A 27,719-nucleotide genomic window follows, 5' to 3' on the forward strand; every position below is an offset into this window, starting at 1 on the left:
GTGGTCGACACAAATTGCCGAATCCTGCTCTTGGTCGTCCTCCGCATGTTTCCCAATGAATGAACTCAGTAGGAGCCTCAACCCACAGGCCGTCAGATTGCTAAATACCCCCTAGACAGTTAGAATTGAACTCTCGCTCCTTACATATGCGCCACACACTTCATGTTAGCCATGTTGCACACTTTTTTTTTGTTTAATCTATCTTTCTCTTCCTTATTTACATATTTATTATACTGTTTTTTTCTGTTCCATTCTTTCGTTTATTTACTTTGCGGTTATTTTTCATTGTAGCGGAGTTGACCGACTTTCATCTCGCTGCAGGTTGTAGTCCGACTGTATACTTTGCAGGTGACAAATTAAGATACTTGAATCCCTGAATGTGCGATTGATCTTAACCCCCATTCAAGCGCGCCTGAGCCAAAAGCTCCGCAGGGCCAATCAAACGAGGGTCATGGACATTATTTCCTGGCTCATTTACCACTGGTTGAGCATTCTGTCACATTACTGTCACCTGCTGTACCAGATAGGTGTCACCATTTGTGCGTTGTTCAGTTTATTTATATTTCATTGTATATGGCTGTTAACCTACGTAGTACATCCTCCCTGCTACATGGTGTGTGTGTGGATAAGCATAAGGTCTGAGTGGGGGGGGGGTCCACATTGAGGTCCTAACTCCAGTGTCCTCTGTCCTCTTGCACCATGGCGGCGAGCCCCCGCATCCCTGCACGCGTGGTTTCTTGAAACAGAAAGAGAATCGGAGCTACTTCTCTTTTTAGCAATTCCTCTAACGCACTGGCACACAGAGCCCTGAGAGGACAGGCTGCTCCGTCGAGCACCCAAGAGACGGAGCGCGACGCCCCAGCCGAGGCTGAGGTGTGAAGACGGGGAGGTCGAAGGTCTCCAGGAGGCGGCCTCTGCGGAACCAGTAAGAGCAGCCAGTGGTGCTCGGTGAGAGACCGGGTCATTTGGGTCACGAGAATGGTCTGGACCATGTTTTCTTAACTAGCACACGAGGGACTCCGAAATCACTGTGCCTAGTGTCCTCTGAGCTTCACACAAAGGAAGTACCTTATTTTACGTCTATTACAAAGGTATGTGGACTCAGATCGTCAGTCATGAACACGACAGGTCAGCGATCTTTCCTGATCCACGACAGGTTTTCCTGTCCTGGGGGCAGAATGCCACTTCCTTGCTCCTCCTGCTCCTCCTCTTCTCCTCTGTCTGCTTTTTACCTTTCCTGTTTCCTAGCTGAGCTCCCGTACAGGTAAGCAGAATGAAATGGACAGGCAAGGGGGACCGTGAACGAACGTGTTAGGGGGATGTTAGTGGCAGAAGCTGCCTGTGAGCGTGGGACCAGCGTGGCGTGGTGCTGCCGTCCAGGATGCCGGAGGTGCCGGGAGAGTGATTCAGGTTTGGCGAGTTTCAGAGCAGGGAGTGTACAGACAGCCCAGCCACTGCTGCCGCAGAGAGGACTCTGACTTTCCCACAGCCACAGTGGGTCTCTCTCTCCCTTCCTTCTCTGTCTCTTGCTCTCTCTCTCTCCGTTTATCCGACACTTGCTGTTTTTTTTGTACCCTACTGTCTTCCTTCACATTTGGTTGAGGGACCTTGCTGTCGGGCTGCAGCTGAGTCAAACACGCGTGTCGTTTCCGTGTGCGTGTATGTGTGTGTGTCTATCAGCACCCTTTAAAGTTCCCCCCGCCTTCTCCCCTCCCCTCTCCTCCCCTCCCCTGCACACTGGAATGTGAGCCTTATGTCCGTGAGCGGCAGGTACTGCGCCGGGACTCGCGCTAATCGCTCGCTCTCTTTCCCAAGATCTCGCCGGCTTCCTGTTTTTCGGTGTCCTGTGAGACGGCCACGAGGGCACCAGCGGGGGAGGGAACGCGACGGCGGCACAGCGAGGAGAAGGAGACACCGGACACGCCTGGGGTGGGCAGACGAGATGCACCTGTTCCGACGGCGTCCCCCCCCCCACACTCGCTGAAGGACTTCTCGGAAACTCCAGCCGGCTGGTTGGCTCTCCCAGTCCGACGCACGAGGAGGTAAGGAGGGCAGCGGGACCCAGACAGCATGCCTCCAGGGGTGCCGTGGGTATTGTAAACCATCGCTGCGGTCGGGGCACCTGTGCAGGGGTTTAGTGTTCGGCTTGCGGGGGTGGGGGCCGGTTGTGAGTCGCCTCACGGGGCAAATGTGGGTGTCGCTGCCTGTGTGGAGCTTTCTTTGTAAACTGCGTTTCGCAAGCCTCCGGTTGCAGTTCCCCTGGAAGTCGCAGTCATATCTCTACACCATGCGTTATTTTTTTTAAATAAGTGTGTGTGCCGGGGGATTGTGCGTTAACCCAGAACACGGCATCGATGCACCCTCCCTCCACCAACACCCCCCCATGCCCAAAACAGGGTCCTGTATCATGCGGATGAGGTGTGGATGGTCTGGTCAGACAGGTCAGAGACAGGATTGCTGGGAGGAGGTGAGATTCGGGAATATATAGAGTAACAGTGGGATGCCGGGGGGGAGCTTCCTGTCAGGCAGGTGTGGGGGGGGGGGGGGGGGGGGACGTGTCCGTGATGTAAACAGGGGCTAGGGAAGGTATCAGATGTAGAGATTGTCTCCTGGCCTTCCATCTGTCCATCCAATCAGGGGTCACCATGGCAGCAACGGTACAATGGCAAGAATCATGGAGAACAGAACACAGAGGTGTCCTTACAGAATTAGTGTCCTTCCGGAATTAGCAGTTAACCTGCCCTCACGATGTGTACTTTGACGACTCTGCCATTGACTCTGATGTGAGTGAAATGCAGTGCCTCTTTACCCCGGGCATAACTTCGCCGGACTTGTAAGTTCTCCTCATCTGCTAATCCTGAATGCGGATAGCGATCGGGTACTCTGGGCAAACCAGTTCTGTACCTTCGTTACCCATGTCACGCCACTAAGCTGCATTTCTTGGAATCGCTGTGCCACATTCCAGGGCCTTCCGGTAAACTGCACTTTAGAAACATGACGCAGGCTAATGCTAATCAGCGGCGGGTGAATCCATTTTGGCACATTTCTCAGTGAGCCTTTTTTTTGGGACGTACGAGCATTGGGCTGTTTGGCGAATGTTGAGTCCAGGTGCCTCAGACTCAGTCAGTGTGGCTCAGACTCAGTTGGGGGGCCTTAAACCCAGTCAGTGGACCTCAGTTGGGAGCCTCAGACTCAGTCCGGGGGCCCTTTGACTCAGTCAACGTGGCTCAGACTCAGTTGGGGGCCTCAGACTCAGTCATGGGGCCTTAGACTCTGTCAGTGTGTCTCAGAGTCTGACAGCTGCCTCAGCATGTGTCCGGCAGCCTCCATGTATGCAGGCTCAACTCATATTGGCTCAGAGGATCAACTGACAGGAGCAGGCCTTCAGATTATTACACTGTACCTTGTTGCCTCTGATGAGGGGTCAGTGTTCAGTACCGTGGTGACTTGACAGGGCGCCTGTGCGCCCGTGTGAGACCAATCCATCCCAACCCCCCCACAGGCAGCTCGTACTACTGTTGGACCGGCCGGGCAGGGCGGGCGTCAGCGTTTAGTCGGGCCTGGTACCACAGTGTTTCCATGCAGGTGGGGGTGAAGTCGGCCCGGGAAAGGGGGGGCCAGGGAGCAGTCGACACGCACCTCCATTTCCAGAGAGAGAGAGACGCAAGAACAAAAGCTGAGGGGGAGAGAGGGATGGAGTGTGCCAAGAAGAAGAGGAGCCCAGCTCAGAGGCAGCTATTAATTTGTGTGGTGAAGCAGCACAGCGGGCGTTTAGCTCAGCCACAGGTATCCAGCTCTGCTGGTTTGACTCTTCTGACCTCATACAGTAGCTGAGTTAGGGAATCAACTGTCTGAATCCTACTGGAAAAATCTGAAAGACTCAGACTAAGGAAGCATGTGACATATCATGTGACTCACCAACATGCATAAATTCCAGTGACATAGTCAGTTCCAGGAAGTTCCTTGTGGCTCAGTGCACCTGCTGAGTGTTTATTGAAGCTTCTCTGGCCAATGAGGCAAACATTCCTACAGCTTGAAGCTTAATGGGAGGCAAAAGCTGATGGCACAGGAGGAGATGGTGGGGCTGTGTGTCTTTTTTCCATGCCCTTGGAAGGGACTTTTGCAGTACAAATTCGTTAGAAACCTCATACCTGGACTGCAAAACAGGAACACTATTCATCTGAGGGAAACGGGTGGAGGGGGAGGGGGAGGTGGGGGCTTGGACAGGCCGGGGGTCCCGTTGCAAAAAACACTGTCTGTAACCCTTTTATGGCTAAAAGAGGCTTTCGCTCCACCTGTTTAATTAAGAGAGACTTATTAGGATGAAGCCAGCTGAGACCAAAGGCTCCTTTATGAAGGGCACCTTGGAGGATCACGGTGCCGGGGATGGTCCCGGTTATGGCTACCCGCTTGGGGGAGGCCCCCCCAGGGCTTTGGTGACATGATGGTTTCCAGGCGGACTAGCTGTCCAACCGGCAATGAGCTCAGCAAGCAGACAGCTAGGTCTGTCATTTCTCGTTCCCCAGGAACGGGAAGAACCAAACGCAAATTCAGGCATGGCACGGATTACAGAGCAGTGATTCGGTCGGGGGTCCGGTTGCCTGAGACAGAAGGAGGTTCTGTCCCCTCCCCCCGTTTTACAGTACCTCTCTTCACATACCTGCAAACAAAGGGGTCCTTGTAGGGAAAGGGGTGGGTAGATTCGGGGTTGACACAGTGGCATGGGGTCCGTGTGCACTGCTTAAAGAGGAGGACACCTCTCAGAGTGTTCCTCTCCGTGATAAAATATCCAGGCCTAGAATAATTTGCAGTCATAATTTCAGCATCAGTGAATTTTTCATCAGTCATATTTTTGCCATCAGTCATCATTAAAATGTCAGTCATGATTTCAGTATCAGTTAGCATTTCAGTGTTATCAGCCATGATTTCAACGTCGGCTATTATTTCAGTGTTCGTCAGTTGTCATTTCAGTGTTCATCAGTTATTTCATTGTCGTAATTTTAGAGTCACTCATTTCAGCGTCAGTCATTTGAGCATCATGGTCACAAGACGTCTCATTATAACACAATGTCATCCTTACATAAACACTTAAATCCAGAAAAAGATCACACACAGCCTATCACAGGATATAGAGGACAGAAGGCAAGGGGACGCCCTACACAGGATGCAGTCCATCACAGGCCACTTATACACACACTATGGACAATTCAGAGACACCCGCTTGTTTAAGTCTCTTTTGGATGGCATGAGGAAGTACCCAAGAATACATACAAGCAACAAAAGAGAAACACGATCAGAAGGCTGCTTCTCATCTGTGACATTAGGCTGGTGCCTCACCGCCAACGTCAGCCATTGCTTGGGCACTAAGAACAGGCTGACAAGCATTTATTTCTCCTGAGTTTCCGGGTTTACATCCGGAACACTTTGCAGAAAAAGCGAAAACAGGTTTTTCCAAAATGTGGAAAGGTAAGATGTTGATAATCAGATGCATGCCTACTGGGTATTGTATCAGAAAGGTCTCGCATACAGGCTTGGAAACGTTATAGAGCCAAACAGCTGCCAGCTCCCATCATCTGTGCTAATTTGACTTGCTGTACAAAGCTTTTGTTTGCAGTTTAGGGTAGCAGTTTGGCAACTGACTGTCCTCTGTAGTCGAAGGCCTGAATTGAACGTCGCAATACCGCCTTTGCGTTATCTAGCATGCAGAATGCGAGGAGTGTAAGTATACCTTCCTTAAATAATAAAGCGATGTAACTTGACACGTAATGTGATATCGCCCTAGCTGTGAAGTACTTGAAAAAACATAACCCAACCTCTAATGATTTGACAAGTAGGAACATATTAGAGGTGAGAATGCATCTACGTTTCAGTAGTGCTTCAAACAGGAAACTGTGATGTGGAAAACGGGCAAAACAGGATTAGGATAAATTAGGCATATCGAGAACTTGGAACCGCAAAGTCGCGGGGGGGTGTCTTAGGATGACGTAGTAGTACGTTTCGCATGGAGTGCTTAAACAGGTAAAATGTCATGGAGGCAGTCATTATCTTTAGCAGATGGGCTGGGATGAGCCCAGTGGACCGTCACCACCCTGCATCCAGACAGGTACGGCCTGTTCCTGTTGTTTGTCCCTTCCTGGCGTAGATCTTAATCTCCCATACTCGCTCCGTGTCCTGCTGCAGTCTGAACTTAATGAGCTGCTCCCTTTCAAAAAGGCACCCCTTCCCCACCTGGGAATGGTTTGCTCCATCCTCCGTCTCCCTTCATGACCTTGAACCTACATTCAGAGGATAAATCCTGGGCCGTGATGACGTACCATCAGCTGGCGGGCTGCTGTTGTCCAGACTGTGTGACGATGAATCAAAGCTGAGCGTCATTATCAGGTGGCCACCTCTAGTTCCACAAAGGAGGAAGCGCAGTCGCATGTTATTAATAGAGCTGATGGTCACGAGGTCGGAAAAGATGTGTGCTGCACTATTTAAACCCCAGGGAGGTGTTCTGAAGGAAGTAGCCAACGGCGACTAGAGCAGAGGCTGAATTATGGGAAATACCACATATGCTCCTTCTTTTCTGACAGAGAGAAACTTATAAGTCCATTCCTGCCACACTTCTGCATGGCACTGTGTCTGAGGAATGTCTTTCTCCACTGAGACTCAGCAATACCAGTATATCGGGGGAGGTGTGTGGCCCCGTGAGTTAGGACTCTGTGCCTCCTGTCGGAGAGGTTGCTGCCATCGGGCCCCTGAGCTTGGACCCTAAACCTCAGGACCTGGGGTACTGCACACTGGTCGGTCCTGCACTGTTAATCCTCCCCCAAGATTACTGTCACCTGCATATGTGTCTGTGTGTCTCATGGAGAGCCAGACAGGGTAGATGAAAAGAGAAGAGAATTTCCTCATCAGGAATAATGAAGTATCACTATTCTATTCTATTCTATTCTATGCTAATTTCTATCAGTTATTGGACAGCATGGTTGCGCAGTGGGTAGAACTTTTTCTCAGACCTGCAGGGGTTGGGGTGTACTTTGTGTGTGTGTGTGTGTGTGTGTGTGTGTGTGTGTGTGTGTGTGTGTGTGTGTGTGTGAGTGTGTGTGCGTGTGTGTGTGTGTGTGTGTGTGTGTGTGTGTGTGTGCGTGGTTACGCGTCCCTCTGGGTTCCCACCTGCAGTACGAACACGTGGGCAGCTGTCAGCTGTCATGTCTCCACGCTCACTGCCGTCTCTAGCCACCAGAAAACGCACGGGTGGATCTAACAGACTATTATGAAAAACTTCTTTTGACAGATAATTATAATATATAATATAAAGTAGAAGGTTTCTGTTGAACAACCTTGGTTCTTCTAAATCCAGAGTCGGCTCTTTTCTGGAAGTGGTATTACGTCTTGGTAACCCGCTTAGCGTAAATGACAAGGTCTCTGATTCACCGCCTTATCTTCAGTTATTGCTAACATGGCAGAAATGCCCCATGTACAGAATCTTGTGAATGCGTTTGACCCCTGACCCCTGTGGTCCCCAAATAGCATATACAGCTGTAGAGACACATTTTCACTGTTTTGGCAAGATTGGTGACCCTTTTGGGATCTCTGACTGTCCTAACAAAAGAATACTCGTTGTCAGGATTAACTCATCTGAAACATCTAACTCACTGGTGACTCCATGTGACTATGACACCATGGCAACTGTTGCTTAGCAGCCCTGATATGATAATCCCATTATATCCATACCATGCTCAGGATTGACAGTTAAATATGTTTATTGTTTCAGTCGTGTGGGTGGCGCGGTGGTTGGCATGGTTGCCACACACCTCTGGAGGCCTGGTTTCAGTTCCCTGGTTCTGTATGTGTGGAATTTGCATGTTCTCCCGTTGTGGGGGTTCCTCCAGATTCTCCAGTCCAACATGCACAGTTGCAAACATGCAAACGTGAACTGGAGTTGCCCAGGTGTCTGTACGTGTGAATGGTGTGTTTGCATAGGAATGGCTCTCAGCATTAAATGAAAGCAGCTGATAGTTTAAAAAAATCTTATAGCTGAATATAACAGATAAGCTGGCAAGAGCAGCTTCTAAAAAGCAGCACTTTTCCAGATAATATCCCTCTCAATTCCTTATTTGGAGTATATGAGCTATTAGTGTGTACTGCAGAACTCCTCATTGGCTGTCGTGTGAGTTTTTTTTTTGTGTGCCTCCCCTGTGATTGGCCATCGCTGTGTCACGGTGTCCCTTGCCATTCCTTGTCGCCGCCCAGGTCCTCACCTTCACCTGCCCTTCACGCTCAGGGAAAATCAAGGGACCACTTTCAATGCTTCTTTGTTGTTTGTGTATTTATTACTTCCTTCTTCTGGGACGGGGGCGGGGGGTGTGTGTGTGTGTGTGGGGGAGGGGAGGGGGGGTAGTGGTTCGTTCCTTCGGTTTGTTGTCAAATCCCTGCACCTGTTTTGGGTATGACTTTAGTCCGGAACCTCTAACGCTTAAACAGTTTTTGGAGATGCTGCATTCCGAGCCAAAACAGCAGCTTGAATTTCTGGTTCTGTCCACGGCGTCTGCCTGCATGCTGACGGCCGCCCGCCCCACCGCATGCCGTCACCCTGTTTTCAATCCTGCACTATCAGCACACCATGCGACAATGCATACTTTTATTGCAAACCCGTGATGCTGGTTGGACTCTGTCCTCTCTCGCTGCATGGGGCACATTGTCCTCACACGGCTCAGTTAGACGCTCACTGACTTAAAATGCCATTTGTTCCTGTGTTAGAATCTTTCTTCTCACACACCTCACCATGCTTTTCTTTTGAAACATGCACACGCACTGAGAGTGAGAGTGAAGCCCAAGGTCTATAAACTGAGTTTGCCATTTATATGGCACCCCCTGCCAAATATAGGATTTGAACCAGCAACCTTCCGCGCACAGGCTCAGAGGCCCCTCCCAGCAAAGGAAGCAAAAATGTGAACTGTCAGGGAGCCCTGAGGGCAGAGTTCAGAAACACTGGTATAGCAAATCTCCTACAACTAGTTCCCCCTCCCTCGTCAATACAGTAGGATTGAAAAGGTTTCATTCCGGATTTAAGTATGTTTTAAGTGTGTTTCTGGCTTTTAAGTGCGCTTTCTGCTGCATCGAGTTGGTTTTCTCTATGCAGTGAGAGCCGGACTCGTCATTCTGTGAAACAGCTGAGCAATAAAAGTGTGCTGTGTGGTTCAGAGCCATGCGCTTCATGGAGCTATGGGGGGAGCTCCAGCTCATTCCTAACAGACCTGTCTTAAAACCTCACATTTACATTGCAAAATGAACAGTGCAAACAGACACAGCCCTGGATGTGGGCCGTTAAATTAGCTCTTGGCTAAATTCCCACATGCCGGCTCAATCCTGGTGCCGCCCACTCTGGGCAGTATCGATTCCGTGTCTCTGTCCTCCTCGACTGCAATCATACTCCCCCAGGGGGACAGCAGCAATGGGCACAGCTGGACACTTTGTTGCAGGCAGTCAGTGCTGTACCGGAAGTAGGAAAAATCTCCTGTCAGTGATGTCCTCAGCACAAACGTCACTGTCGCCACTGCGATGACGCAGCCGGGGATATTTTGCATTATCGCACACATAACGGCAACCGCAAGTGGCACGCGGTAGCTCAGGTATCTTCCCACAAGCCCCTGCCTGAAGTAGCACCACGTCAGGCCACATCGCACCCTCTCAACGACGCCCTGCGGGTGGCGCTCACGTGACGGAGGGCGGTTACTCAAACAGCCCGGGAGGCTGAGGCCTGGAGTCAGACATCTGGGAGACTTCGGAAGGTTCCAGATGGTCGAAAGGGAGGGAAGTAAAACAAGAATGATATTGAAAGTGCGGCTGGCGCGATGTCGGCGGCCGAGAACGTAGCCTAAATAACGAAGCCAAAATAGAGCGGAAAGCTTTGACTATCTGCTAAGAATAATTAGCATGGGTGCCGAGCCACACATGATATGATGGACAGACGGCTTGTAGCGAGAGGGACAAGGCCTTGGAGGGAAAACAACTCTGATGTTTGCCTCCTAAGAACAGGAAGTCTTACAAAGAATGATAAATCAAATGGGCAGTTTTAGTTATCGATAGGATATTAAGAGGATAACTGTTAAATGTAAAGGCCATAAAGAGAAAAGGCACAATTACCGAGAATCTGTGACACAAATTCTTCACATTCACTTTGCTGCATTTTAACATGTTATACAATGTTACAGTAACAACTGCTCAATGGTCACTGCTCTGTTGTTGGCTAAGGGTTCCCTGCACCCCCATCGAACAGCATTTGGATTTAAAGGCCCTTTGGTAAGTTGCCGGAGACTGGATAAGTGATATCTACTAGAGACGCTGAGAAACCGGCTTCAAAGTTTCATAGGTGCAACTGAACCAGCTGGAGAAATGATAGAAATCTAATCCAAGCTCCTCTTTCGTGAACACATTCGTAGAGATGCTTTCAGCCGGTGTTACAGGAGGTAACTCGTCATCTCAGCATACTTCATATACTTTTATTGGGAAGAACTTTCGGTTCTTTTGAATCTGAAGCTTTGGCCGACACATGACTCTGAACCAATGAAAAACCAGTTTCTACAGGGCATTTCCCAACACATGACCTTAGCCAATAAGAAAAACCGGTTTCTATGGCATTTCCTAACACATGACTCCGAGCCAATGAGAAAGTAGGCCCTGCAATAACCATCTCACAAGTTAATTTTCTACTTAGAACTGGGGATCCCACCTGCCAGCACTTTCATGTCACTCCTGATAAGGAGGGTGAAATTCTGTGGAATTAGTCTCGATTAAAAGAACAAACACTGGCTGTCATCTGGGATCAAGCTATACTTGAGTGTTACCTTCTCTCAAAGAACATGTTCATGTGTGGACTGAGTGGCCGGTGGCCTGGTGTTGGTTACACTTTATAATACCCCGATGCACATTGTCATACGTAATGAGGAGACAGGTGGTGGACAGGGTTCTGCTCTAGACCTACAGGTTGGTCAATCCAGCGTGGGACTGTGATGTTGTCCAGCAAGATCATTTGTCTGAATCACCGCAGTGAAATGGCCACATGTATGACAGATGAAATTGTAGGTCCTCTTCGACAAAAACACACACACACATTAAACACACACACATTTAAAACTCTCACAGGTTGTTCACGCTCACAAAAAGTCACCTTGTACTTAAGGTAGCCCTTAAACTCTGATGTAAATCAGTGATTCGATTAAATTATTGCCTCAACTGAAATCAGTACCGAGCATCGTCTTGGTGAATCATTTATGGAGCGTCAGCCTGCAGAATGGCTTGGCAGTTTCGTTTCAGCTTGCACTATAGATTGGTAAAACTCCCGACAAAGACCAGACGATTTCCTCCTGAAAAGACATCCGCGTGTGAGTTTTTTCGTAGCGGTTCATGCTTTTGCAATGATCTGTGGCTTCGCCAAACTGTTTAAGCAAAGACGCCTATTGAGAGTGGATATTTATCGTGTTGCGAAATGGCTGAGCTTTCGGGATTACCTCTGGAAGTCCCCTTGTATTTCCATTCAGCGTTTCTCATTTTGTTTTAGAAAGTACCTTTACTAAAACTGCCATCTGAACACCATACAGCAGGGTGCAGTTTGCTGTAATGTGTATGGTGTCCCAGAATGAATCTTATATGTTTATCAAACTACTCAACTCCACATGCATGTTTTATCTTGGGGCATCATTCCGGGTACAGTCTACTGCCAGACAGAGCATGGTTTGATTAGGTATTAGGTATTACCAGAGTTTCCAACTGAAAATCATAGCTGTTGTGATACCCGGCTCGTCCGTTCCTCTTTATGCCACGCCCCTCATTTACCACGTGTGCAATCCCGGTTGTGGCCAGCTGTTTCGTGTTATTTCTGCTTAGTCCTGTGTATCTTAGTCCGCGTCTGAGTCCGTTTCCCTAGGTCTGTCTTTGAAGCTGGTTTGTCGTCCGTCTTTGGCTTTATGTATTCCCCGACAATAAAGCCCTCGTTTCCCCGACTACCTGGACTGCTCCTTCTCTGTTCCTGCACTGTCCCCGCACGACGTGACAGCTGTAATGTTTTGAAGGCACGGCGATCAGTATGATTGGGGTGGCGAGTGGCGCTTTTATATAGGCCAACCAGCTCATCTTCTTAAGGCTGAATCAAAGGTGCTGTTTGACGGCTACAGTTGTAACCACTCACATGGATCTCAATCCCATCAGCCATCGAAGAGGCACATTTTTTAGGGGAGGGGTAAGGGTTAGAGGTAGCTGGCCTTAATGTTTATGGCCATAATCTGACACAAATGAGCATATTAAAATCATTTCCATTAAAGAGGCAGTGTTTCAGTCGGCCGTGTGGGAAGAATGCATTATGGGTTAGCTACCTGTTAAATACTGAGACAGTATCTTAAAGAGCAAAAGGGTAGATGCATCTGGTGGTTTGACTCACAAATATCGGTATCAGGATGAGCGGCGACAGAATGAACTGAACTACTGAGCATTTTTTTGTAAGATCCCGGGAGTCACTTCAAAGGCTTAAGGTATCCGTCCAGTAGCTAAACCTCACCGAATGCACAGACAGTTCTTAAATGTGCCTCTGCCGCCCGCCGTCAATGAACAACTTTGCCTCCTCCACCACCCCCCGAGACATCCGTCACCTAAGCAAACTGCAGAACTTTGGTCTTGCTCTCTCAGTCAAGGAGGTGGAGGGAGGAGAGGAGAAAGGGTGGGGGATTACCTCCCCGAAGTGGCCCCACCTCTCCGAGCGTTGTGTAAACAAGAAAGTACCTTTAGCACCTCCGTTTGTGCTGCCTGCACCATACGCCAGGAGGAGGAGCAGCCGTGGCGGAGAGCGACCTGGGAGCAGTGGGAGAGAGCCAGTAGAGTTGACCAGCTATCAAGCCTCCCAGAGCACTACTGGGGGGAGCGAGGTACAGGGAGGACGGCTTACTGGTAAGTGGGGTGCTCTTCACGTGGATTACGAGTTTCATGTGGTTAGGGTTTCATGAAAACCATTCTCCTTACTTCCTCTACGCTACCTGGGCTGAAAGGGTTCCCCAGTGCCGGGAAACCCCTCTGAAGTAATCTAGCATCCGGGGTCACTGGTACCAGCTGTGGGGGAACGTCCTTGGAGTTGACCTTAGGAGATCGAATGTAACTGAGGCCTGAGATCTTCCACACAGGCAGAAAAGGGAGGCGGCTCGTCTAGGACAGGCTAAGACTGTTGTGTCACCATAATTCAGCAGCGGGGAATGCAGGATGCCCTGGTGGACACGTCTCAGCCCATTAAATGGCCTGTTGTTGCTAGTAAACAAACCTGAACGAGCCACAGGGCTGCGCGGATGCAACGGATTCCTGGGCTGCTTAAATCAGATGTGTCCTATTTGAAAGCACTTGGTATACCATGGTGCGAAATGTTCCAGGGGCCGAGCAAATCTGCCCTTCCTGGGCAGCTCGTATCATTGAAATCGTGTAGCATATTAGCATAGCATATTGTATGTAATTTGAAATCAATAGACAGTCCATGGGCATTGACACCATCGTTCGTCTTGCTCTCTTGCTTGGCCTACTGCTGCCTCGACTTTGATGCGGTGGGCAGAAATCCCGATTTGCCACGTTCTCACCTTAATATTTGCGGTAAGGGCGAACCCTTCGCCTCTATTTGTATTGTGTAGAACATTTACATGGAGGCTTGACATGTCTGATTAAAGGGTGCCAAACAACAGAATTTCTGTTCTAAAATAGCAAGAGAAATCCAGAATGACAAGGACGCTTTGTCCTTGTTTAACTGCGGACGCTCAAGAATGATTCACCGTCGTAATGTAAGACCGTAATGTACACTAAAACTGTGTGTTCGGCTTCTCCTTAATGGACGGCTTATCTCAAGATTTTGCTCGCCAGTGATCAGGAGAGTAGGTTTTGTAGATTTAACTCGCAGTATCAAGTAGGTCAAGTGCCCAGCATGCATTTCTGCATCGGGGTTTGGTTAAACAAGAAGCCACATTAAGAGACAGGCTGGCAGTGTTGGCTGACCCAAAGGGTTGGTTGAGTGTCCACAAACTCATCCAGGGGACCTTCCACAGGGTCGACAACTATCGTGAGTGTCAACCTGGGGGATTTTGCTGCAGCGCAAAGGGGGTAAAACTGGGGCCTCCTCATCAAGGGTGCAGACCTTATCTGAGGTACAGCATCAACAGCGAGCACTTAGCAAGGAGTCTTCAAGGAATGAATCATGTCTCATTTGACCTTTAATTGCATACTAGGGCCTGTATGTCACCTATATTTAAATGTGTGTGTTTGAAGGTCTGGAGAAACAGATTAAACCGGGTTCTACTTTCTAAGTGTTGCTTAAAGACACTGTTAAAGACACATTATGTTAGAATATGTTTTCCATAGTAAATTTTGCTAAACACCGTAAGCTAAAGGACAGACAAAAGGCTGTGTGAATATTTGCTACGTGTATATTCACTGGCAGCTAAGTTTAGTTCAAGGTATTTACTCTAAGGGGAGTGGATTTCAAGAAGGATATTTATTTCATTGTTATATTACGATATAAGAATGAAAAGGGCTTGGCTTGACAGAAGAACAAATGAACAGCAGGTGGGGAGAGATACAGGTATTTGCCAGCACACACCACTGCAAACGAGGACTGCAGTCCCTGCAGCTGGAGTGCCCAACAGTAGGGACGCGTTTCCAGAGGGAGACTGCAAGGTGTAGGGACCAGTGATGCAGTAGCTGTGCACTGTGACTGTGACTGTGAATGTGAATAAAAATAATAGCAATAATAATAACACATTTATTTCTGACCCAAGTAGCATACTATTTGAGGGGGGGGCACAGAGAGCCATGCAAGTTGTCACAGGGACATTGGCCCCCCTAGACCCTTCCCTGGCGAACGAATGAATACTACGTGAGGAACACCCAGATGGCCACTGCGGGCTTTGCAGTGAGCTGACGCAGTGACACATGCCTGCATGCCATTTATGCTGAACCTGCACCGTCGGTAGTCTCCTCAGATCACGTCTCAGTGACCTGATTTCTAAGCTCTTCACTGTGCATAGCTGTAGGAAGTGAGATGTCTCAAAACTCGTGTTACGTTCTTTAGATAACTAGCGGTTAGTTACAGCAGATATACCGTCCTATGAACAATAGCCCCAACCATGACATGGCATTCTGTGTTGACAGCGTGGGGTCTGAGACAAGCCATGTCTATTTAATAGACAGAAATGAAACTGTGTGACTTGGGAAATGAAACCACCCAGAAGGAAGTGTGCAGATGTCCATTGCCTTGGTGCACGTAGCAGATCCAACTACACTTTAGTCTGGAGTGTAACCCTCAGAAATGTTAAGACATCCACATTCCTATCCCACTTGGGGATGCGGCTCAAGACCCCTTGACTGGCCAAACCGCAGGAAGCGTAAGAAGGAACTGGTTCATGGAGGGCCGGTCCTACCTTCTCAAGGGCCCTTGGCAAAGCTGTACTTAGGAGGCCCCCAAGAAAACTTGCCTGTTTCCCTTCTTCCACAACACAGGTAATTTGGGGGCCTGAGGCAACTGCTGTAACTCCAGCTACAGCTAGAGCCAGGTAGAGTTTATGAAAGGATATTTAACCTTGTTGGGCTCCACTGGGCAGTAGTGTGTGGGTTGGGGAAAATGCAGTGTGCTCTATGGTCTACCTTCATATAATGACCAAGAAACGTGTCATCTAAAGGGTCCAGATGATGCTGGATTTCAAAATCCAGCTGCCTTGTTGGATTCTGGCCCACAGGAGGGACGTCTGGCCACAGCAGTACCCCAATTGTAATGTGTACGGGCGTCTAGTGTTGGTGCGCTGGAGTACATAATCACTGCAATCACAAAGAGTCACTGGTTACAGCCTGTGTTTAGATGGAGCGATGATCCGTAGAGATGCCTCTTCCCCTCTGGGTTGATCATTGATAGGCAGATTTAGCAGCAAGCAGCCCTTAGTAACTTAAACGGTCCACCTTGTTCTGTTAGATGCATATGTCAGGCTCCTTTTGGGGTCACAGGGAGGTTAAATCATTGACCCTTTACTGGTTAGATTAGGTGGTATGCATTATGTTCTCTGATTGCTGCACTCTGCCCAATGTAAATACAACAGTGACCGTTTTGTTTCTTTCGGTGTATTGATTATGGTGACCACTCTCATGACTTTTTCTGCTTCCCGTCACATGCATGGAGATTTATTGTTGGGTATCTCCAGCACTATTCAGCAGTTCCTCTACAGCTGGTCTTCCAAAATCAGTTTTTCGTTGAACCAGGTACTAAACTTTTACGGATAATTACACTTTTACCGATCCCTGTGAGGTAGCTGTCTTTTTTTTCTTACCCCAAATTGCTCTCCACGACATTTGGCAGCAAGGGGCAGCCACCTGTAGCATCACCTATGGAGCTGGGGGCTCAAGGGCCTTCCTTGAGGGCCCAAAGACACGTGGCAATTCTACAAAAGCCAGTCTCAAACCGGTAACCTTCTGATCACAAGCATGGAGACTTAGTCCACGGAGCCACACACTGCCCCTTGTATTTTCCTTTTCCTGCACCAGTACCAGTACCAGTACAGAAGTACCAAATCAGCTGGTGTGCTCATGTGATACTTTGGGATTTCAGGGTGGGACTTGCAAATGTGTGTCAATACAACCGCCATCTTCAAAAAGCATAGTTCAAACGTATTGTACTTACCACTCTTCTTCATCTTTCCTCGTCCAAAAATAATTTCAGTCTGGTTCTCCCCTTTCTGTTGGCATGGACGTCTGATATGAAAAAGCAGTTGTTTCATTTTTGAATTCAGTGGAAAAAAAAAACACTTCACTGCGCATTGGGATGTCATTCGGTGCCGGTATCATTTATTCACTTATCGTTGACTTGGACAATGCTTTGAAGTACCAATAGTTCGGTACCTGGTGCAGTAGAAAGGCACCCTGAGTGTGTGTGATATGCCGTGAACAAGATGAACAGCTCACACTGTGTACCAATTAAAAGATGAAAGGCCCAGTGCCCTAGATATCTGTCCAGGTGACACTCGGTGGTCACAAGTTGGACATTTAATCAGGTTAATAAATTCTTTGCTTCTACCCAACGATCAAAGAGTCAGCAGGTTAAAAATCGCCATCTCACTGCTGCTCTGTCCTCAATCGGCTCGGTCACTGGGATGCGGCGAGGCCTTAAAGCCGCTGCTTCTGAGAGGCCGAGAGCAGCACCCCGCGACGTGCCCTCGTTTTGACTGATCGCATCACTGACTGTGCAGAACTGAATGTGATGAGGTTTATAGTAGAGAAGCAAATAAGCACCAGTTGACTGTGGACCTCTTAAACCCAAATACTTCATACCACAACAGTACAGAATGGTCTTAGGGGTTCATCTATTCACACATGGATTGTGAAGGACATGAGTGAGTGAACTTCATAGCCGGGCGTCATAGAAACAGGGATATTCTAAGATATTAAGACTCAGTCTAGATATTAGGACATTTCCCATTCACTGACACAGTTATTTAGTTGACTGGATTTCAGTATATTTACTGTGGTTTAATTTGTAATCAGGAACCCCCTCCTGTCAAATGCGCTTCCCATCATGCTCCGCTTGCCCCCCCCCCCCCCCCCCCCCCCCCCAGCCGTTTCACACGGCACCGTAACCCCGGCAAGGCCCACTCTGCTCTGCCAAGCATCTCGTTTCGCACCCCTGCCATTGGCCGACTGTCACGTGCATGTGCCCAGCCGATTGGTCCCATGGCATCAGGTCCCTCCCCCTGTGAGACCAACTGTGGCTTAGACAGCATAGCAGAGCTTCTGCATCCTGCTGAACGTGAGCCGCAAAGTGCACATGGGGATAACCGCATGCTGAGTCATATCATCAGAGCGTCCTGGGAAGATTGTGCCTGATAGAGTAAAAGGAAGTGGAGATCTACATGAAGGGGAATGACTTCGACTTCGCCTCCCTCGCAGGTAGCCGAGGAGCCCCACTGTCCCCCGCCACCCTCTCCCTCACCTCCTGCATGTGACTGAGGCTTAAAGTTGCCCACAGTCTCCACTTCCACTTCCTGCGCAACAGTCATTAGCTTGCACTCGTTAGCCGCTGACCTTTGCGGACGCAAATATGGTTACCATTCAATCCATGTGAGGAGGGACACCGTGAGCTACTTCAGCTTTTACAAACTACTTTAAAGCTGAAAGGCGCCTGTTCTTGGCTAAATAGTTCACTTCTTCTTGTGCTTTTACTGCTTCGTTTCCTTCACTGTGAAGCTCATCCAGCTGTTTCACATTAACGTCAGTGACACCTGCATGATTTTAGGAGACTCACCAATCAGCAAACAGCAAAAACTCCATGCTTGAGCGAAATCCAGGTCTTTTAATTGAATCGGTTGTTTTCAAACCCTGTCCCAGCTCATAATGTACCCCCTGGCATGGATCCGGTGGTCACCCTAGGTACAAATCATTGTTTTTGCTTTTTATTTCATTACGCTTCACTGTTCCACTTTTATTCACAGTGACATCCAAACGAAAAGGCAGCATCAGACAGTACTTGCAATAGCTGGGGTGTCATGGACACGATGGTGAAATCACTTGTTGTGGGATTCAGACTGATGACCTTCTGATCACGAGCACAGCATCCCGACATGCTGAGCCGCACACAAGACCCTTCAGCTGGCGGGCCGCACTGTACTCACAGGGCCGGATGTAGCAACTTCCTGGCCGTCGAAGCTCATGGTGCCAAGGCCAGACACAGGCGTCGCACCATATCTCCTTACTTCTCACAACTTCACTGCTGTCCTTGTCGCCGGTTCCTAGAAGAGCCCCCCCCGCTGGTGGGGAGTCAAGGGCTTCCTGCGAGCCCCCGTAGCTGCAATCTTGGCCGATAAAGATCGCATTAATACAGTCAGCATTTCAATATATGATTCCTTTGCTGTCTAATCAGCGTTTTAGCGCAGTAGAGTATGACCCGCTAATCAGAATTTTAATGTGTGTGCTCTAGATAAGACCCGTCGTTTTACAATGTGGACCTTTGTTCTGACAACGGGGTGAAACTGTAGGTGTGTAATGCCGAAGGTAGCGATTTGACTTATTGCATTAGGGTTTTGGCCATGCCTCCTCGGTTTCTTAGCAATATCTCAGCGGCCTTCTCCTTCCAGCTTGCTTCTGGTCTATAACCGTGACGATGGAACACCGGCAGAACTGAGGTTTCCTCAAGGAGCTGCTAAGTGTTCTGGAACTGATCTGGTATCAGCGTGTTAACCTGCAGGTTGCATTGACGTGGCCTTAACTGTCACGCCACCTGCTGGCCTCCGAACACTATGACTTGGCATATTCTCTATGATGCTCAAAGTTACACGCAGTAGCCCCCGCAGCAGACTGATCCTTAGTCTTCATTACCTTTCTGTTATTGTTTCCTCTCTGTGAAGAAGACAAACGGCTGTGAACCCCATCAAAATTCCCACCATCTAGAAATGTCTTGTCACTGAATGCATCGGCCCCCCACCTGAGCAGCATCCTGGAGACATTGGCAGTGTTTCCCGGGCTGTTAGTTACCCACAACCCCCGACTCCCACCCCCCCCCCCCCACACACCCCCCAAGGCTGAATGTAGTCCTTTGTTCTGGCTATTTGCTCTGAACATGGAGAAACTTGCGCTTTCCATATCAGCTTGGCTGGGGGAGGAGGGGGGGTATCTCTCTCTGTTCCACTGTTTTCTGATGCAATACTTTCCGTCAGATAAAGAGTGCTTTAGAGACAACACTGTCTATAATGTGTATTCTCATACCGCTGGAAGTCTTAGTGCTGAATACATTGCACTTCAAAAGCTACATTTTACACGCCGTCACAAAAGGTCAGAGTTAGTAACAGAGCTCTACTAGACAAGGTCACATTGTGTTTGGGTCAGTGACTGAGACCTGCTTAGTCCAGGTCACACTGGGTTAGAGTTAGTAAGAAAAACCTGCTTACACCTGATCATATTGGGTTAGGGTTAGTAAGAGAGATCTGCTTGGGTCTGGCAGTGAGCTCTTTTGAAACAGCAACTGTGCATGGCCCCTCCTGCGATCATCACTTCACAGAGAGATCATCTCCTGTCTGTGGTCTCTGGCATCACCTGAGCAGCGATGACATCGCACGCCACTGATCATACACTCGGGGTCTCAGGTTCTGCAGAAGGTCCTTTGGTAACCAGGTGGGGACGGTACCAAGCAGCATGACGGTTGTTAAATCACCCACGTCATCCGTCATGCCTACCCCCCAGAGGGGTATGTTGTGTTCGGGAGACCGTAAGGCAGGATAGATTTCTGGAAACACGATCGATAAGGAGACACACCCTCCATTTTTCATTCTGACACTGTGCCCTAAATCCCCCATAATGCACGGCGACGTATCGCCATATCAGCAGTCGGGGAGGAATTTTCCCAGCTGGGAGTGGGGAGGACGGCTCTGCGTGAGACTTTCAGTTCTCTTTGTGCGGGGGTTACACTTCTTGCTACAAACCCGGCCGAGCGCAGACATTCTGAATTTCACTTCCAGAAAACTGCGCCGAGAGCTGAAGTGGGATGAAGCTCCCTGACCTCCCGCATCACACACTGTCCGCAGTCAGCTTCAAAAGCGGCTTCGTGAACAAAGGCCGGCCTACAAAATCCGACGTGCAGTTTAAGCTTGGATGCAAGACTCGGACGATTTCTGGTCATATGCGCAGCCGGTGAACAGTGACATTCCTCTCCGTCCTCTGGATGCTGCAAAAAATACTCAAAAACAGAACGCAGTAGATAAGGATATAAAATTAACATCTAAAAGTAAATATAATAATTACATATTAAATAAAAATGATAAGCTGCTTCTCCGGGTTTCTCCATAAGTCTGGGTGTGTCGTTCGTCTCAGCTATGAATCAGTTTTCTTTCAACATTATTACAAAACAAATGTTGAAGGAACTACAGTGAGGCCTTCCGTTAACAGAATGGAATTTCCTGATTTGTGGTTGTAACGACTGGAAAGATTCGCGCTCGAACGCGTTCGAAGATAAAGCCTAATATTTTTTTTCTAAATCCGGTTTTGAAAGTGAAACCTGTTCCGCGATGATGCGCTTGTACTAGCAGGTTAGTGGAGGGCAATTTCCAAGAGGTTATCAGGAGAACACATTTTATTTCAGCTCTCTAACATATGCCAAGTTAGAATTTTGATAGTGCTACTATTATTCTTGGAATGTATCGTTACTTGTGTCAACATGATTGCGTTATTACACTTAAAATGCTTGAGTTTTATATGTAGCTCATAGCTTCCTGTTTTTTTATCCCCTTTTAAACAGAAAGCGATTAAAATCAAGTACCGTGCTTTAGAGCAGCGTTTCCCAACCCAGTCCTCGGGGAAGCCTGGACTGTCCACGTTTTTGCTCCCTCCCAGCTCCCAGCCAATCAGGAACGTTGATTACCTGGTACAGGTGCGCTGGGAGCTGAGAGGAAGCGTAAACGTGGACTGTCCGGGAGTTTCCCGAGCGCTGGGTTGGGAAACAGTGCTTTAGAGGGACACTGTGCCGTAACATCAATGCTACCTGCTGACATTTGACTTTTCTTGGTCTCCTAAACTATCTAAAAGTAAATCATGCAAACAATACAGACCCCTTGATGTTGTCATGGCGCGGTTGTCTAGCAGCACAAGTGCCACACTTTGGGTTCTCAGTTCAGGCTTGAGATCCCATCTTCCAGTTACCTTTTGCTGATTTATGCCACCAGAGACTATGATAGGTAAAATTTCTACATACGTCTCCTCCAATACCGTGTTTGTTCACCCATGCGGCATTTTATCAAATGACTTTGGTGACACTCCGGTAAAAAAGAGCTCTCTAGTGGTAGAAATGGGAACTGCAAGCGGTCTGCATACTCATTTGATTATAGGGGCATGGTGAGGGTCAGGAACAGGGGTGGTGCTCCACTCAAAAAGTCGCCTTGGGACCCTTGGCCTCCATCTGCTGTACTGACTGCTTGTGGCCAACAGGGGGACCCCAAACCTCAGCGACCTCAAATGTGTAGCTTGCATGATGATAGACGCTGCCACATTTTTCAAATAACTCGCGCACACACGTTAAATTCAGTTTGCTGGTCCCCATAAGGTAAAGGGTACCCGCTCACACACACACACACACATACAAAGTGCGTGTGTGTCAGCAATATAAATCAGTCGGCCTTGGGCTATAATCCCTTCAGGTCCCTAGTGAGTAACCATAGCCAAGTGTCATCGAGTTAATTCTTTTATTTCATTTCATGATCTCAGTTGCTTAAGGCATTCCCATACAGACGCTGTATTAAACTATAACAAAAATAATCACTAATCATTCAGACATCATAATCCAGTAAAAGCTAAAGACACACAGTTTCGTGTTTGCCGAGGTAGAGCGTGAGATACGTCAGTGCTTTTGTGAGACCTGCTCCAGTCTGGACGGTAAACAGGGCCATGCGAGATGTGGGTATTTTATACAAGCCGGGCATTCCCTTTTCAGTCAGCCCGGGGTGGGTGTTCACGCAACAATCGGGGGTATTAAAAACAAAAGCCGCAATTCTGGCTTCACGATCCAGATGGGATCACTTGAGCGAGAGAAAACCAAAACCTGTCGTTTATACTGAAAGCAAACAAGGAGCAGGTGAACTGCATGAGCGTAATCCTCCCAGTCACTTGACCCAGACTGTACCCCTAATGGCCACACCCCTTAATCATGTGCCAAAAATAATCCTGCAATAGCATGAATTTCTACCATTTGGGTTTTGACTATAATAATACTACATGTATTGCTAAGTCATCAATTGTTAATAATGGAGATGCTTATATTAAAATACCGTTTGAGACTGACTGTGCTAAATACTAGGAGGGTAAATGGCTGATTCACTGTCCATGATGGAGGGTAAGTTCATTCTGCTGTGTCCCGTCGAGGATTCTGAAGGCATCACTGTCCTGCTTATTTCCTTTCAGGCCCCAGGAAACAGCGAGAGGTTTGGGCATAATGACCGCTGAAGACTCCACCTCAATGAGTAAGCCAAGTTCCTCCAGTTCCAAGGCCTCCTGCCACTCCCACCCTGCCCCCGTCGCTGTGCCAGAGAGTGTAGCTGGAGCTCCCAACGAGAGTGCCCTGGTGGCCCTTATGGAGCGCACGGGCTACAATATGGTCCAGGAGAACGGCCAGCGCAAGTATGGGCCGCCACCCGGGTGGGAGGGACCTTCGCCTCCTAGGGGCACTGAGATTTTTGTGGGCAAGATCCCACGGGACGTGTACGAGGACGAGCTGGTCCCCGTGTTCGAGTCGATAGGTCAGATCTATGAGATGCGCCTTATGATGGACTTTGATGGGAAGAATCGCGGCTACGCCTTCGTGACGTACACGCGGAAGGCCGATGCCAAGCGGGCCGTGCGGGAGCTCAACAACTACGAGGTGCGTCCCGGGCGCCTGCTGGGCGTCTGCTGCAGCGTGGACAACTGCCGCCTCTTCATCGGGGGCATCCCCAAGACCAAGAAGCGCGAGGAGATCTTGGAGGAGGTCTCCAAGGTGACGGACGGGGTTCTGGACGTCATCGTGTACGCCAGCGCCGCCGACAAGATGAAGAACCGTGGGTTCGCCTTCGTGGAGTACGAGAGTCACAGGGCGGCCGCCATGGCCCGCCGGAAACTCATGCCCGGCCGGATCCAGCTGTGGGGCCACCAGATCGCCGTCGACTGGGCCGAGCCGGAGATCGACGTGGACGAGGACGTCATGGAGACCGTCAAGATCCTGTACGTGCGCAACCTCATGATCGAGACGTCCGAGGAGACGCTGCGCAAGATCTTCGGCAAGTTCAACCCAGGATGCGTGGAGCGCGTCAAGAAGATCCGCGACTACGCCTTCGTGCACTTCGCCAGCCGCGAAGACGCCGTCTTGGCCATGGACAAGCTCAACAGCTCCGACATAGAGGGCTCCTGCATAGAGGTGACCCTGGCCAAGCCGGTGGATAAGGAGCAGTACACACGCTACCAGAAAGCCTCCAAGGGTACCCCAGCTCCAGAGAACTCTCAACCTAATTACATTTACCAGTGTGACCCCTATGCTCTCGCCTACTACGGATACCCTTACAACACACTGATAGGACCCAACCGAGACTACTTCATCAAAGGTTAGAATTCATTTGCTCTGCTTTGCTATCTGTGGATGTTATTGTGACACCATAGCTCTGACGTGTGGTTCCTTCATTCCCTCGCTGGGCATTAACTAATACCGATAATTCCGATCACATTGTTATATCCGCAAATTGGTTACAAAATCACGCTAATGAATTTCTTGAATCGCCAATCCAATGCCGAAGGTACTCTTTTCCGTCTGAATGTCGAATTGCTTTATTTATTTGATTCTCGATGTTCTGGGTGGCAGAGAAAGATCTTCCTACATGATTTTGTGTCATTTTCCTTTCATAAAATTTGGCTTGATTGACTAAACACTATCCCAGTAGCTTGAACATTCTACTGCATACTTCGCGACGCTTTGCTCCTTGGATGATACCCCCTTCTTGTGATAACGAAATGTGCCGTCGACTCTCTGTCTGCTCTGTTTCTCATCCTTCCATCAAGTTCCCACCGCCTTTAACGCTGGTGACTGGGGAGTTACACGGGGACATCTACATGGCACAGCTCAAAGGACAGACGCGAAATGCCTGGGTATCGGGCACGATTGGCGTTACTTCTATAGCCCCTGTTGTTACAAGACATGGGCAGTCTGCAAATGGGGCCGGTCTTGCTCGTCTCCCGTCATTCCTTGAGCTTAGACGGAACAACGGAGTCACATTTTCACCCATGTCCCAATGCGCATATCAGTGAGGACACTGCCTCAGACAGCAGGCTCCACTGGTTCTGTAGCGGGTGTCTATATTTAGACTGCTATGTCTTGGGCCATCCTGAGAGCAGACGGGAAAAGCCCAGCCTGACCTTCTTGCAGGTCGCCGCAGCACCCAGACTGACAGCCTTCCGCCGGCTCAGTCTCCAGTTTCATGGGGATCATGCGATTGCTCCGCCGCGGCCGAGGGACGCCGAGAAGCAGCACTACTCACCTTCACAGACCTGAGATCAGATGAAACAAGAGCTGTGCTGGAGAAAAGATCCAGCAATGGTGGACAGGAAGCTGCTATCTACACACCACCCCCAAAACATGCATATATAAGACACACATTCAAGGAGCAACTGCTAAAATTAATTTTCTTAAGTTCATCTGTAAAGCCAAATTCAAACCAGGAATCCAAAACCAGCTGTCACCCAGAACCTTGAGCGCTGTCGGTTAGGTTCCTGTCAAGCGTGTGTTTCTGTCACCCCAGACAAAGGCCCGTGACACACCGCCCCCCTACCTGAGCCTCTCTCATTTATATCTCAAGCAGGTACTGTAAGGGGCCGAGGGCGTGCGGCCACCGGGAGTAGGGGCCCTGGTCCCCGGGGCTCCTACCTGGGGGGGTACTCAGCTGGCCGTGGCATCTACAGCAGATACCATGAGGGTAAAGCAAAGCAGCAGGACAAGACCTATGAGTTGGTCCCCAGCCTGGAGCTGGCTACAGTCAACCCAGCGGGCATCAAGCCTGGCTCAAGTCACTGTGAGGATGCTCACCTTCAAAATCCCCTGAAACTACCCCGTCTGGTGGTCGGGTCATTTCTTTGCTGCGCTGCCTCTATCCTCTGCCAATATACATATATCTTTTCTCTACTTACTCTGCCCTGCTGGTATAACGCACTGTGGTTTACCGAGAATTAACCCCACGAGCTTCCATCCGCCTCTTGCTAGCCTTCGCCCAATGAAACGGCTGTTCCTGAAGTGGCCGATCCATAATGACGCCTGACTCGGAGCTCGTCTCCACAGGCCAGACGGCCGGATTCACGCACGCCGCGTTCTGCACGCAGGGGGCTTCTCATTTTTCCTCAACTTGCGCAACTTCCCCTGAAGGGAGAGACGTGGGTGCCGGACCTGCCTGGGGTGGGGCACTCTGCTTATTAAAGGAAGCAAATTTCTCACACCCCATGACGGAATCTACAAAAACCACACCTGGGGCTGCCCCCACTCTAGGTGTAGCCAACTTACTGGTGTCACATACCCACATTATGAGTCAGTTCAGTAGAGCTAAGATTTTACAAGACGCAGCTCCTACAGGCCATTTGCTGACATTACGATTCAACATTACGCTGTTTTTAAACGTTTCAATATGTAGAAATAAAAACAAAGATGAAACAGTTAAAATATAAATATATTTAGCATTAAGTATCTTGCTATAATTATCTCTCAAAACTTATTATGAATTCATTATAAAAATGTCATGGATATAAAATTATGAATCACACAATATCTGATACTTATTTTCTGTATTATTTAGCTGAGTATTAGATGCCCAAAAATTTTCAAATCATAGTCCAGACATACTAAAAAGAATATTGCCTCCATTAAAAAATAACCTAAAAGCAAAAATCAGTTTATTCATATTATGTGGTAGATAAATTAGCGCCAGTCATTTGGCAACACATTGCATGTGGCTGTGCGTATGTATATGTGTGTGTGTGTGTGTGTGTGTGTGTGAGCGGGTATACCTATCCTTATGGGGACACAATGTCCCCATAACCTGATAAATATATATTTTTTTCCCTTATGGGGAACCAGGAAAACTCTATTTCCTAAAAATCAGTGACTGCTATGAAAAATTGGTTACTATTGGTTATGGATAGAGCTGGGTAGTGGTTAAGGTTGTCATAGTTAGCGTTAGAATTTTTCCATTGATGTGAATGAGCAGGCCCCATAAGGATAGGTATACCCTACTCGTGAGTGTGTGTGTGTGTGTGTGTGCGTGTGTGTGTGTGTGTGTCTGTGGCCAGTGTGCCCCCTAGTGGACACCTATGGACTCACAGCTACCCTGGGTTGTTCTCTCTCCTTTGCAGTGCCTCTGCCTGCCTTAGGAGCCCAGTACCCCATGTTCTCCGCCAGCCCTGCTGCTAAGCTCATGGAGGACGGAAAGCTGCATGCCCTGGACCATCTCATCAGCCCCCTCCCCATGCAGCCTGACCACACGGCTCCCCCTGGAGCGTCAGCCGTCATGCCTGCCGTCTCCACCCCTCCCCCTTTCCAGGTAACTTGTCACACTCGAAGGACCTTTACCGATTGGCTGATACTTAATGAGGTTCAGCTTCTCATTCGCAGTTCCTGTTTCCTGGCACAGGGTCGCCCGCTCACCCCAGTGTACGCTGTGGCGCACGGCGTGCAGCGCCTTCCTGCTGCCGCAGGCCTGTACGGCGCTAGCTACGTGCCCATTGCCACGCCCACTGGCACCGCCCTGGCCACCCTGCAGAAGAATGCGGGCATGACTGCAGCCAGCTATGCCAGCTACACCGGGTACATACCACAGCCCTTTCCAGCTGGAGCCTTCCCGGTGCCCGTCCACGACATCTACCAACCCTACTGAAGGAGTCGCCCGAACACTGAAGGAGCCGTTTGGCATTTCCAAAGCACTCATTCCTCTGGAACATTCCATCGCACGCGTGTCCCAGTGAGGCCATTTGCGTCTGCGACAGACCAGTATTACTGGTAGAGGATTAAGCGCATGTATAGCAAAAGTGAAAATGACAACAAGAAAACAAAAGAAAGCTTCTCACACGAAAAGAAAGAAAGAAAGAAAGAAAGAAAGAAAGAAAGAAAGAAAGAAAGAAAGAAAGAAAGAAGAGAAAGAAAGAAAAGCACAGGGAATTTCAGGTTCTTTTTTAATTAGCTGTTTTATGAT

General features: G+C 48.9%; 1 protein-coding gene across 9 annotated transcripts; it reads left to right on the plus strand.

Moving 5' to 3' along the window:
* The first annotated feature begins 771 nt into the window (after window positions 1–771).
* On the plus strand, window positions 772–27,562 carry LOC125720402 (RNA-binding protein 47-like). Of its 9 annotated transcripts, none has more exons than XM_048995778.1 (6): window positions 772–925; window positions 1,816–2,042; window positions 22,927–24,098; window positions 25,344–25,556; window positions 26,884–27,071; window positions 27,162–27,562. In XM_048995778.1, the coding sequence occupies exons 3-6, from the start codon at window positions 22,958–22,960 to the stop codon at window positions 27,402–27,404; spliced, it is 1,785 nt and encodes a 594-aa protein (XP_048851735.1). In that variant the 5' UTR covers window positions 772–925; window positions 1,816–2,042; window positions 22,927–22,957; the 3' UTR covers window positions 27,405–27,562. The 9 variants fall into 9 exon arrangements, with proteins under 9 accessions (XP_048851735.1, XP_048851732.1, XP_048851733.1 ...); XM_048995775.1 differs by having other exon boundaries at window positions 776–1,091; XM_048995776.1 differs by having other exon boundaries at window positions 776–948.
* The last annotated feature ends 157 nt before the right edge of the window (window positions 27,563–27,719 follow it).

This window comes from Brienomyrus brachyistius, chromosome 25 (assembly GCF_023856365.1).
Source record: "Brienomyrus brachyistius isolate T26 chromosome 25, BBRACH_0.4, whole genome shotgun sequence".
Taxonomy (NCBI): Eukaryota; Metazoa; Chordata; class Actinopteri; order Osteoglossiformes; family Mormyridae; genus Brienomyrus; species Brienomyrus brachyistius.

Coding starts and splice junctions, on each gene's coding strand:
- LOC125720402 (XM_048995772.1), top strand. CDS start 12,542: ATGCACAGACAGTTCTTAAATGTGCCTCTGCCGCCCGCCGTCAATGAA. Junction 25,557..26,883: donor CAAGCCTGGCTCAAGTCACT/GTGAGGATGCTC, acceptor TCTCCTTTGCAG/TGCCTCTGCCTGCCTTAGGA. Junction 27,072..27,161: donor CCACCCCTCCCCCTTTCCAG/GTAACTTGTCAC, acceptor TTCCTGGCACAG/GGTCGCCCGCTCACCCCAGT.